Below are 13,026 nucleotides of genomic sequence, written 5' to 3'. Positions count from 1 at the left end.
GGAGCATATCCTCTCCTTCCTTCTGGGTATTTGAGTGTGCTTTGTAGAATTGCCATCCTCCTCTTCATCTCAGCTGCAGCCTGGGGACCTTGGGGGCTTCCCCTTTTCTGGGGACTTGACATATCACTGTAGAAACACATGTAAGGTCCGAGAAGTCAGGCTCAAGTGAGGAACGTGGGCCCTGATACCTGTGCTCCCTAGAAACTGTCATTGAGTTTCTTCCCAAGACTCGCACGCAATGAAACCAGTCCCCAGAATCCCATTTCAAAGTTGAAATGGTTGGTTCTTGGGCCTGGCCTGCTTGTTTGATTGGTTTGAATAACAATCCATGGTGTTGCACAGAGTAACCAGACTGAAGAACACTCTTGAAAATCCTCTTAGCCACGGCTGCTAAAAGCCACTGGTGCCTTCACCAGTGTTTAATGGCAGTGAAGTCCCATCGCATGCCATAGCGGTCATTGAAAGGCCATTTTGCTCTGCTGTGGCATAAATTGCATAGTCCTCTCTTTGACCTCCGGGGGAGTCTTGTCGTTGATTTCAGTTGGAATTGGATTGGGCCCCAAGAGAGGAATTTCCCTGTGCAGCACAGCAGGAGCACGAGATGCTAATTTAATCTTGGGGTTTTCATGTCTGATGCTTTTCACTTGCACTCCCTGCAATTGCAGTGTAAAGAGACTAAATAGCCCATGAGTTTAGTTCCATGAGCATCTATTTCTTTCCCACTGTATGAGAGAGCTGCGATGACCCTGGTATTATGCGCACACATGCTGCTAACTACATGGATTAGGATTTCTGTCCTGCAGTTTCTTCTTTTTCCCTGGCTCTGGAGACTGCAGAGTGAAAGCCTTTTTAGCGCAGCAGGGTTGCTGTGCAGGAAGAGATCATGTTGTGGGTGTATTGAATTCATTACAGGAGTGTGAGCAACTACAGAAGATGTACGGTGGGCATATGGACGAGAGAACTCTGGAGAAGACACAGCAGCAGCACATGTTGTACCAGCAGGAGCAGCATCATCAAATTCTCCATCAGCAGATTCAGGTACTGGAACCGGGACCATGCTCCCTGAATCCTAGCCAGGTTTTCCTGCAGTAGAGGTGTTGAATGGCCACATGGGACTAGGGACGAAAACTTCTGTGTATGTGGCAAGTTAGAGTGCCCGACCTGCTGTAATGAAGAACAAGGGGGAAGGCTTTTCAAAAGCAATGCATGCACAGCTGGTAGAATAGCGAGAACTTCTGTCTCAGATTGATTAATTTATTGGTCCAAACTGTCTCAGTCGAGATGGAACTGACTAATTGCAAATACTTTTTGTTCCCCTTCTTTCTGGTGCCTGGCTCAGGATTGTATTCGCCCACCTCAGCCATCTCCACCCTTGCAAGCTCCATGTGAAAACCAGCCAGCTTTGCTCACCCACCAGCTGCAGAGGTAAAGAAAGGGGTTTGCTTTGGTAAAGTGCGGGGGGGGTGGGGGGGACTGGCTGTCACTCAGTGATGTACTCAGGCCTGTCCCAGAGCCAGCTGGGAGCTTATAAACTTAGAGAACTGGGCCTCATTCCTAGAAGCACGTGCAGGCTGCAGCTGGAGCTGTAGGAGCAAGTCTCTGGCAATCAGGCTCTTAACATTTCTGTCCAAGAGAACCTTGAAAGTAACCTGATGGCATAACATTGTTTTAAATTGACATGGAACTGCTGCTTGTTGGCCAACTTGAAAACAAATGAGCTTCAATAATAGTATGAACACTTTCTCTTTGAATGAGCACTTTGAATGCCAAGCCATTTACAAACACTCTTTAGACCCTTCCCCCTCCCACCCAGTCCCTCTGTTGGCTAGCAAATATCATCCCATTTTACAGATGAGGAAGGCTGAGGCAGAGTGGGAGAGCCTTGCCATAGGTCATGGTGAGTCAGGAATAGAACTCAGGATTCCTGACTTGTGCTCTAACCACTGGGCCATACTACCTTATCCAGCTAGCTAATGAAGATAAAATAGAAATTATGTTGCAAAGCCTTTAAGATTCTAAAGGAGTTTTTTATATTGTTTGTTTTTTTTGAAAAAGCACTTAGGGTTCAGTTCTAAAACATGAACAAGCGTCTTTATCAGGAAGAGCAATTTACGAAGATGCTTATTTTCTTGTGTAGGTTACGGATTCAGCCATCTAGTCCACCCCCAAACCACCCTAATAATCATCTCTTCAGGCAGCCAAATAGCAGCCCCCCTCCTGGGAATAGCAGCATGCTGCAGACTCATGGTAAGCACTGAGTGGACCAAGCCATCTGTCCTCCTATTGTGCAGGCCGCTTGTCAGAACCTTACAGCTTTATAGAGCGCTTGGGAAAACAGTTCATGTCTTCTCCAAATTCTAGTGCCTGGCGCAGATAGCCGATGTCTCCATCTGGCATAAGGGGCTGGTATTATCGCGGTACTTGCCAGCTGGAATATGTTGTTACCTGTCATGAGGTCTTTGCTTATCATTTCTGGGGGCGGGGAGGAGGGATATTATTCTTTGATTATGCAAATAACTTTATACTGGTATTGTTTCTTTTACCTTACAAGTATTTCTAGCTGTGGCTGTAGTAGGATGAAACTTTAGCTCTGAATAGTCAGGAAAGGTGCACGCCTCATCACCCACTGAAAGGCAGCTTGGTTCTGAAAATCTTACCTCTGGCCCTGATAGCATCAGACGCTGTATCTGTTAAACAGAAGGTGCTCTCAAGCCTTGCAGCAGCTCAGTGCAGTTACTCAAAGGGATTGTTCTTCGTAGGTGCGGCTTCTCAGTCCCAGTTCCAAGGGATGCCTTCCCACAGTGCGATCTTCCAGCAGTCTGGTAACTGTTCCCCTCCCCCGAACGTGGCACTGACATGCATGGGCATGGCGCAGCAACCGCAGCCACAGCCGGTCACCATCCAAGTGCAAGAGCCCGGAGATATGCTCAGCAACAACCTTCTGCAAGGGGCAGCTGTGGCAGGGCAGGGCATGTCCCCGCACCCGCGAGGCACGTCTATCAACCCGAGTGCTAATCAGATCCAAATGCAGCATCGCGCTAACCTGATGGCCTCTCTCACGTACGGGCACAGGCCACTGTCCAAGCAGCTCAGTGCTGATAGTGCAGAGTCGCACAGGTAAGCCGTTCTCTAACTGTTCTGCTAACCCGGGGAGGGGGGAGAAAAGAACCAGGGCCGGTCAGAGTTCTGCCACCACGGCTCCGGGTGCCAAGGCTGGCTGCCCGTCTCCTGAGCACAGCTCTCGCTGCCAGCAGCAGCCATGCGCTGGTCACGTTATGGCGTTCGACTTCAGGGCTTTGTTAGTGGCATGGGTGTCAGACAGCCAAGGGGTGAGGATTGTGTGAAGTCAGCACAACTCCTTAGCCAGGCGGGGTAGGAAGCCAGCTTTCTCTCTAGGAATGCAGGTCGCTGCTTAAGTAGAGTCTTGTGCTTTAATAAGAGGGGAGAAATAAAGAAGTACAGAGACCGTTACTAATTCCCTTTCGTGCCTGGTTTGGCTGGAGCCTACACTAGCTTCAAGAGCTCCGACCAGGGCCAGCTCTAGGATTTTTGCCGTCCCAAGCAGAAACAATTTTGGCCGCCCCCACCCCCCCACACACACACCCGTTTTTTTCTTACCCCACCCCCGGCCCCGCCTCAGCTCCGCCCCTTCCCCAAATCCCCAGCCCTGCCTCCTCCCCCCAGGCTCTCAAGCCTGGGAGGGAGGGCGAGCAGCGGCGCATGAATCAGCTGTTTCACGTGCTGCGGCCGCTCGGGATCTCCCCCTCCCTCCCAGGCTCTCAAGCCTGGGAGGGAGGGGGAGCAGCGGCGTGCAAGCGGCAGCAGCGGAGGTGAGCTAGGGCGGCCGGTGCACATTTTTAGGGGTGGCATTCTGGCGCCAGCCATGCCGCCCCTAAATATGTGCCGCCCCAAGCACCAGCTTGTTTTGCTGGTGCCTAGAGCCGGCCCTGGCTCCGACAGGCGGGCTCTGCCTCTAACAGCACCTTTTCTCCATCTACGCTCCCCCAGCTATCTCCAGAGACTTGAAACATTCCTTCTTACCTGGCCCTGCAGAGTCATCGATGACCTGGGGCATGTGCTCTTCTACAGGGTCTGAGTGGAGTGTGTGGTCTCTTCAGCTCTCCCAGAAAGAGGTGCTGAGTGGCAAACCTGGGTCCCCTCTGTTCCACTCCAGCTAGGCGCTCAAGCCACCACCCTGAACATGTACAGCCTGTTGGAGTTGATTGGGAGGTTGTGCAGAGTGCCTGAGTGGTGGCGGCCTCCTCTGCATTCATGGGTTTACTCTTGGTTGCTGCAACACAATGACTGTCGTTTCTTCCTTGCAGCTTGAACATGAACAGGTACCCCCCTGCTAACTATGACCAGGTGCACTTACATCCCCACCTGTTCTCCGATCAGGCCCGTGCATCCCCCAGCAACTACAGCCCATCAGCAGGGGTGGGATTCCCCACAACGCAACAAGCCCTGAAGGTCCCTCAACTTGACCAGTTCCCTAGCTTCCCTCAAAGTGCACATCAGCAGCAGCCGCAGCACTACACGGCATCGGCACTACAGCAGGCACTGCTGTCCCCAACTCCGCCAGATTACAGCCGACACCAGCAGGTACCGCATATCCTCCAGGGACTGCTTTCCCCCCGGCACTCGCTCACGGGGCACACGGACATGCGACTGCCCCCAGCAGAATTTGCACAGCTCATCAAGCGGCGGCAGCAGCAGCAACAGCAGCAGCAGCAAGAATTTCAAGAGTTGTTCAGGCATATGAGCCAAGGAGATGCTGGGAATATGAACACCAGCATGGGACAGAACCTCTCAGAGCGTCCGTCGTTGTCCGTGCCTTATCAGAATGCTGACACGTACCATCACAACAGCCCCCAACATCTCTTAAAAATCAGGGCACACGAATGTATCCAGCAGGTATCTGCAGCAGTGGCACCACATGGGTATGTACACCAGCCAGCTCTGATCCATTCGGAGAGCATGGAGGAGGACTGTGCATGTGAGGGTGCCAGGGACAGCTTTCCGGACACTAAGAGTTCAAATACATTGACCAAAGGTGGCCATGAGAACCCACTGCTTTTAAATGCAGGAGGGCATGGGGACCCAGAATCTCTGCTAGGAACGGTTAATCAGGGGCAGGAATTGGGGACGCATCATTACAGACATCAGCCAGCTACCGGATTCAGTAGGAATAAGGTGCCCAGCAGAGGTAAGACTTAGTGCTACTTGTGTACATGAAACAGCCTCTTCCAATGTCAGATACACACCACGTGCAAGCAGAGATGACTCTGTATATCAGACAGAACTAGGAGTTTCGGTGACAGTCAACTTAGGGCAGAATTTTCTAGAATCTTTTGGCTATTAAGGCTGTAAGTAAATTGTGAACTCGTACAAACTTTGTACCAAACAACGAGGAGGAGAATTGTTAAATAATGAAGGGACACTGCCAGACTCCTAGGACTTGGAATTTGATGATTATAACCTGCAGGTAATGAAAAAAGACCCTGGATTCCTGCTTTGCCTTTAGAGATGAGCTGCAAAGTGTTGGGTGGTTTATCTGTTTTTTTTTTTTATTAAAAAAAAAATCTAGTGTCCCAAATTAAGGGAGTACGTGTGTGTTAAATTATCCCGACAGCCCAAAACTGTGACTGGTTCCTCCTTCGCTAATCAGCAGCCCCCAAGTCCAGGCAGTGCTACATGGGTCAATGAAATGTACCCTGTAGTGCACGGTGTCCTTTCCTGGGCCAGCGCCCTCCACTACCGTACCAGAGAGCACTGACTGGGAGTCCCAGAACGAGCTTGAATGATCTGATTTAGGAAAACTGGTTGTTAAACTTGCTCCTAGTGAGTGGCTCGGGCCTGTTTTTGGTCCTGTGGAAACTACTTTCCCCTTTCCTGGTCTCCCCACCCGCTGTGACTGTGGAGACAGAGCAGCATGACATGCGGTCTCTTTAAATGACTGTTCTCCCTGCATTGTAGTTCTGTGCATCCCGTGTGTTTAGAATTAATCTCCTGCCCACCCATTCAAGAGGGGCGAAGGCACTGAGCAGTACCACTTGGCAGGCCTGAGCAGGGTAGATCTGTATCTGCTGTAGGAATGAGATGCATCTTATTTGAAGCCACCACCTTTCACTTGACCCCCTGGCTGTACTGGTGCTTTGCCCACTGCTTAACGTTGAGACAATAACCACAGGTATTTTGTCAGGTTGTGTGTTCAAGCAGGTGTGCGTGTGAGGCGAACGGGATCCTTCAGAGTGAGGACTAGGGCGAGGAGTGGCCTTCGTTCGCTGTGCCTTGGGTGATTTAGATCACTAGCGCGCTGGCCCTGTCAGACCCCAGTTTTTCTGCTGGGCTTCAATTTCCAGGCCTGGCCCTGGGCAAGGAGAGCGCTGTCCTAGTGCAAGCAGGCTCTGGAAACTCCTCTTTTCTGAGTTCCTGTTTTTTACTGACCTGGGTCATTTTTATTATTGACACAGCTAAATAAACTGCATGTAAAATGGTGCGAATGACTAAACAAGCCAAAAGCCATGCTCGTGCCCCACTAATTGCTCTGCTACTATCACGATACACAGGAGAGCAGGACTTTAGACTGCAAGACTTTGTAAATGAGTAAAGAGAAGTCAACATTTACCAGGAATTGTGCAAGCCGTTCTGAAAGAGGCGGGAGTGCGCATGTGGCTGTTGGGAGTGTTAATATAGTACATTATACTCAAAGGTGGAGCTCCCCTGACCTTTATTTTCCTCCTTGTGTTTAATAACCCAGTTGGAATCTAGCCTACACTCTTCCCGCTCCAATTGGGCTAACATTTAAGCGACCCAGGAACACTTGTGTACAATTAAGTGAAATAAAACCTCCATGTAAATAGCACTAAAGAGTTCACTTCCACTCTGTTGCATACAAAACAATCCAAATGTTAACAGCAGCTCTGTGCATGTCCACTGAAGAGCGACTGGGGGAGTACTGCTGTGGGATATTTAACCCAAACAAGTGTCACTCTGTGATGGTTTCTCTTGAATGATTTCTCTGCCCTCCCAGCCCCCTCTCCCCCAAAGGTTAGACTGTCAGCCTTGTCTTTGAGCTCCCCTAGTTACATTGACAATGTTGTTTGAATGGTTTTTAAATTATAATTTCCCTTAAGAGGAAAATGTATTGTGGAAACAATAGAGCAGATATTTATGCTTGAGAGATTAGGAGCCACTTCCCGGTCACTTGCACTTCGGTCTATACACTGAGGAGTATGCTGGTCCTGGTTACAGTTCTCTGGCATGCCTGGTGAGTGCTTTGGTCCACGTACTTGCCCCATAGAAGTGTGATTGTGTGTTGGGACGTTACGTAGAGTTTGGGGGGCATGCCACCACTTACTGCTGCCTGTCACCTAAATCCTGATGAAGGCTCCCACCAGCTGTGGTTGGATTTCAGTGACTCGCTTCGGGGCATCGTTGTGCTCCAGATGCCGTACAGCTTCGAAAACGCTGCCCAGCCCAGGTTTCCAGCCCCCAAACACCATAAGTAGCTCTGGAGGTTACTCACTAATGTGGGGGAGGGTCAGATCACTGCTGTGTCACATCTGTTGTGTTGAAGCCATGCAGGGAAGTGGGAACCAAACTGTCTGTCTTACGCAGATGTGGATAACTGACTCCCGCCCTGGAGCGTTACCCTGCTCAGGCAGCAGGTGGGGGAAGGAAAGAATTTAGATTGGGGTTTGCAATGAAACATGGATACAAATGTGAGCCTTCCAGCCTCTGTGTAACCTGGGCCTGACCATGAGAAGTGCTGACAGCAGTGGCAGCTGCAAGTGCTAATGGTTTTCTTGCTCCGTGCGCTGTTTGTGTAGCGCAAGAGGTTCAGGAGGGAACTCCTCCCTTCCCTGGAGCCTCAGGTGTATGAGCTGCCCTAGTGGAGGCAGGCTACTGCGCTTCATGGGCTGCTAACTGTGCGCCTCTCTCACTCAAGATTTGTACTGACGTTCTTTGTGCAGCACTTGGAGGCTGGTTGCTGATAGCTGCAGGCTCTTGTGAGCTGCCCACTCAGACAACCGCTCCCCCAGTTTGAACAGCAGCTGGAGCGTGGGTGGGTGGCAGTTCTTTCTCACAGCCTCTTTCCAACAGTTGGTTTTCCAGGGTAACTCAAGTTTTCTTTTGTTTTTCCAGGAAAGTGAGACTCTTAACTGAACTTAACCTTGTGGCCGTGCAGAGGGAGGCAAAGCCAAGACCCAGTCTTGTATTATTGCAAAATCTGCTCCCATAACACCGCAGCATGGTGAAGTACCATGTAATTGTGATTATAAAGCAGCATGATCAGTGCATTTCAACTCCCTCCTTTCCCCCCAAAACACTGGGGCTGGCAAGGGAGCTGGGAGGCCATACGCTGGAGGGGCTAGGGACACTGGCATGGCGGAGGAATAGTACGGATAGACGGTCAAGTTGAGCCACATGTAACACTTGTCTCTGCCAGTAGAGTCGCAAGCTGGTTTGATCACAGATAACGCCACTTAGATCGGATTGGACAGTGGGCAAAGGGAGTGCTGGCACAAGAGGCTGCCAAACCCCATTCTTCATGCAGAGGGAGATTTGAACCCAGATTCTGTACCTACACCCCGTCCGTGCGAGCCAGGATATGTTAATGCAGAGCAACCTGGAGTCTAGACCCATTTGCTGAGCAGGAATCCCAGACTCTGAAGTGCTGTTTGGCTGCAGAGTGAGAGACGGATGTTCTCTACTGGGAATGGGGCGGCCATGTTGTTGCTTTTGCTAAAATGTGGTATCTTCCTTAGGACAGGGGCAGGTCCCCCCCACATGCCTGAATTGTGTTAGTTTCCTGGGGCAGCACAGTTTGGGGCCCAGTCCAGATGGCACTGAAACGAATGGATGTTCTGCTAAAAGTTTCACTGGGAACAGGGTCATTCTTGAAACAGTGAATAGATCATTTACGATAAATGCCAGGCATGAAATCTTGCCAAAGCAAAGAGACCACAGCTATCCCTGGAATAACTCCATAGGCACCAGTAGAGTGACACCCAGGTTGGATTTGTCCCTGAATGTCTGATATTGACTTTGGAAAGGGCCTCTCCAAAGCAGTGCAGCACCTCTGCATTCACTGCACCAGGCAGCTCCTTTTTTCCCAGTCAAGGAGGTAGGACCTCTGAAGCCCTGAGGCAGCTGTCCTTGTGCCCAAGGAGAAATGGAGGAGCTATTCAGTGCAGCTCCAGAGTTGTGCTTGGTCCTTTCCTCTGACCCGTGAGCGGTCACATTGTCCCTGAGTATTCCCGACATCTGGTGGCCTGGAGAGCAGGAAAACGGAACCAGGGCCTCGTCATGGTGCTGTGATCCGCATTCAGCTGAATGCCTGGTAGGTCCCCAGCAGAGATTGTGTATCCTGCCTTTGCAGCAGATTCTCTTGATGATCTAACAGGTGGAAGCTCCCCTTTCAACGTCACTGATCCCATGATTTCCCAAGTATCAGGCCCCTAGAGCTGTAAAGCTTGTGTAAAGAGCTGCTGGTTTGTTCTGCCTGCCTGGAAAAAAAGAGAGGGCTGGTTAGTGGAACAGTCTGCTCAGTGTGTGACAGAAGTGAACGAGGAGAGGTTTCCTCGTTCATTCGGAGTCCGATGCGACCTTTAGTAACATTAGATTTTGCTTGATAGAAACGTAACCCTTGCCCTCAGACACAGCAGCTCCTGCAGCAGGTTATGGATGGACTTTGCCAGGCAGGATACTTGCACAGATATTCAGTTTCCTACAAACATGTTTGCAAAGGGCAAGGAGCAGTGGTCTGATACAGATTTAGTGTCTTGGTAACTCCCTTTTCCAAGGTTATGCAGAACGGCCCTTCTGGGACCTTCATTATATGGAAATCATAAACATCTCTTTTTTGGCACGTCTGACCCCTTCAAACAAGTGGGAGCAAAAGGCCGTCTTAGTACTGGACAGGAGCGAGGTTGTGTGGGTGTCTCCAGGCATTGTGATAACATTTCTTTCTCCTCAAATATTGTGTATCTGATTGAGACAGAAGTTGTGCATTCTTCCCTCTGAGTTCTCGTGTGATTCCGGTCGACTGCTAGCTGTGACTGGGATCGGTCGTCAAGCCGGTCGTGAGATCCTCTTCAATAGAGCAGCCCGGCCATGGTCTTTGGAGTCAAGGAAAAACAAATCTGCGCTCCTCAGTCAGGAACAAGAAGTACATGTCCAGTTGATCCTTTTTGCACAGTCATCACAGGCTAATGGATTGTTAATTCATCCCCCCTGACTTCTGTGATCCTACCAGAGTTCTTCATTAAGGCAGTTACTCCATGTTATGTACCACTCAGGAAACCGCTGGCTTCTTTATACTAACCCCCTTTCTCTTTTGTCTAACTTCCAAGAATCCATTGTAGGGAACTGTATGGACAGAAGTTCTCCAGGACAAGCTATGGAGATGCCCAATCATAATGGATTGGGTTATTCTGCAAGACCAGCTTCCATTGAACACCACAGACCCAGGACTTTGCAGAGACATCACACCATACAGAACAGCGATGATGCCTATGTAGGTTTGAGAAGGTTCATGGCTGCCAGGCGTTCTAGACCGTGTAAAACTTTCTATGAAGTGTTCATTCTAGGGCTGAGCAAATAGGCCATTCACTAGCCAAATACAGACCGGCTTATAAACCTGTGGGGCTAACTTGGAATCCAGCGCTATGCAGAGCAATGCGATAACATGCTTCCCCCTCTGCCTTTGGAATGTCTCAACGGCATGTCCGTTGTGTACCAGGCAGGATTTCAAGTGCTTTTAGCAAAGACCAACCCAAAAGTGAAATCTCCCACCTGTGGCTAACCAAGTATTGCCTAGTTTACCCACCTATACCCAAGTCCATATGAGATTTTCCTGCAGGGTCAAGTGCACCCTAGTGTGCCTCTGCTGAAAACATTTGAGTTGCAGCAGGGATGAATACAGCCCAGAGTGTCTCATAATCTGCAAAAGAACCAAACTTCCAGCCAGGCAATATTGGTGAACAACCTAGCAGTGCGGTCTCAGCCATTGAGAGAGAGGAGCAAGGACAGCTGCGCTGAGTACCATCTACATCAGCCCTTTGGGGTTAGGAAGCAGTTCTGTCATAGTCCAGGCCTGGTGTAACTTTCCTTATAACTTACTAGTGGCTGGAAGAAAATGTGCGCTTGTGAATGTCTCCTTTGGTCCTGGGGGAGCACTGGGGTGTGACTCTGTCTCCTTCTGCCGTCTCCTCAGGTCCAGTTGGATAACTTGCCTGGAATGAGTTTAATGGCTGGAAAAGCACTAAGCTCTGCTCGGATGTCTGATGCAGTACTCAGCCAGTCATCGCTTATGGCCAGCCAGCAGCTACATACCAGGGAGAGCGAGGGTAAGGATTTCCCTGGGGCTGAAAAGGCATCTTGCAGAGGTGACTGAATTCTGCTGCAATCTGGTTTGGGTCAGAAGTGACGCTGATTTGTGCCATCCTCGTCTATCAGATATAGGTCCACGCCAGAGTCCCTTCCCTTGGTGGTATTCCTGTGCATAGAGCCAGCAGTGTACTAGGCATGTTGTAATACTGTTAGAGTATGGTACAATTGGCATTCCCTGTTTAAGCGTGGCCAAGAGCTGGAATAATAGATCTGCATTGGCAAAGCTGTGGAGGCTGAAAGATCAGGAGTTGTTGCAGGTCAGAGTTGAGGTGTATTGGCCTTTTGTGTGTTGAAAGCTTGCACTGATTGACTCTAAGCACTGTTACCAAACTCCCCACAGAGCGTGTGCTGGTGCTTATTTCTGGTGCAGCCCTTACAGACGCTTGTCATTCTGGGTTGTGCTGCAGTTTTAAGCACATAGTGGCTTCCCTGTATAGTGACATTTGTCTTGGATTCCTGTGAAGCTCACACTACTGGCTGGAGTCCTTTCCAGGTAAATTTCCACACATGCTTCTCAAGGTCTGTCCCCATCTCCTCTCCCATATGCCCTGAGCAGCAGGGAGACAGCTGGGCTGTAGCACATAGAGCACGGTGTGCTTCTTAGGTAGATGTGACATCGGCAAAGGGCTTCGTGTCATGCTCACTGCAACGACTTTCCGTTAAAACGAGGGACAACCCTGCATGCCAGCCCTGACCCACACTCAACACCTCAGGCCCTGCCTGAAGCTCCAATCAACTTTGCTCTCCTTGGCCCTTGGTAGCCGTCCCAAGTAGCAGTGAGAGTGTTCTCCCTTTCGCCTACAAACTCTGATGTTACTCTTTGGTCTTGCAGACTGTGGGGAAAGTTTGGAAGGTCAAGAGCACCCAAATCTAGCTGATGTCAGCCAGCATTTAAACACCTCTTGTTATCCATCTACGTGTATTACAGACGTCCTCCTGAGCTACAAGCACCCGGAGGTGCCCTTTGGGATGGAGCAGGCTGGGGTGTAGCAGGAGGAGGGAGTGAGTATTTTTCTGTTGTTTCTGTAAGTTAAGATCTTCCCTTTTCTGCCTCTAGGGTAGATATCCAGTACCAGCAGCCCAGGGGCTAGATATCCCTAGACAACTCCTTGCCCTACTCCGCCCCCCCCCCCCCCCCCAGGCTGTGGGTCTGAGAATGAAGTTTAAGATAGAGGATGTCATTGCCGAGCTTCCAGAGGTCAGTCGTTTGCACTGCTGACAGTGCCACCCTCACAGACTTGCTGTTGGTGACCTTCAGTGGCCACTCGGCACTTCTGCTTTGTGTAGTCTCTGGGTGGGAGCACTGGCATTGGTGAGGGAAGGCCTCGGTCATTTGTGCAAGAACAAGCACATGCAGCAATATCTTCCGTCTGTACTGGGATGTGTGGGGAGAGTGGGCTCTGCACTGGGGTTGCCAGGAGGCAGCTCTGAACAGCTGGACAGTGACTCAGGCCTGTCTGTTCAGCTCGTCCCCTTTCTGTGGAGGGGCAGCTTTCAGGAGCCGCTGCTGCTGTTGGTGGAAGGACACGGCACGTCCAGATGGTCGTGTGTCGATCTGCCGTGATCCTGTTAGCTGCATGGAGCAGTGGGCACACCTCCATGGGGCGCGCAGCCCCTCCTTGTGCACGT

The 13,026-nt window shown here is 50.4% G+C and overlaps 1 protein-coding gene across 17 annotated transcripts in view; it reads left to right on the top strand.

Annotated features, from left to right (window-relative positions):
• Positions 1-13,026, top strand: part of SIK3 (SIK family kinase 3) — a 148,013-nt gene that overhangs the window by 132,661 nt on the left and 2,326 nt on the right. For 6 of the 17 annotated variants that reach the window (XM_024103067.3, XM_065569083.1, XM_065569079.1 and 3 more), the window contains 8 exons: positions 913-1,038; positions 1,340-1,425; positions 2,138-2,247; positions 2,760-3,117; positions 4,326-5,206; positions 10,359-10,522; positions 11,222-11,393; positions 12,230-12,399. In XM_024103067.3, the coding sequence (XP_023958835.3) occupies positions 913-1,038; positions 1,340-1,425; positions 2,138-2,247; positions 2,760-3,117; positions 4,326-5,206; positions 10,359-10,522; positions 11,222-11,393; positions 12,230-12,387 (2,055 nt within the window). In that variant the 3' untranslated portion in view covers positions 12,388-12,399. Of the gene's footprint in view, positions 1-912; positions 1,039-1,339; positions 1,426-2,137; positions 2,248-2,759; positions 3,118-4,325; positions 5,207-8,148; positions 9,347-10,358; positions 10,523-11,221; positions 11,394-12,229; positions 12,400-13,026 lie in introns of those variants that run through there. The other 11 variants (XM_005299746.5, XM_024103068.3, XM_065569078.1 and 8 more) reach the window with 6 other exon arrangements.

Source organism: Chrysemys picta, chromosome 16 (genome assembly GCF_011386835.1).
Source record: "Chrysemys picta bellii isolate R12L10 chromosome 16, ASM1138683v2, whole genome shotgun sequence".
Classification (NCBI taxonomy): domain Eukaryota; kingdom Metazoa; phylum Chordata; order Testudines; family Emydidae; genus Chrysemys; species Chrysemys picta.
Note: the sequence above shows the minus strand (reverse complement) of the source record. Positions and strands in the feature narration are given on the sequence as shown.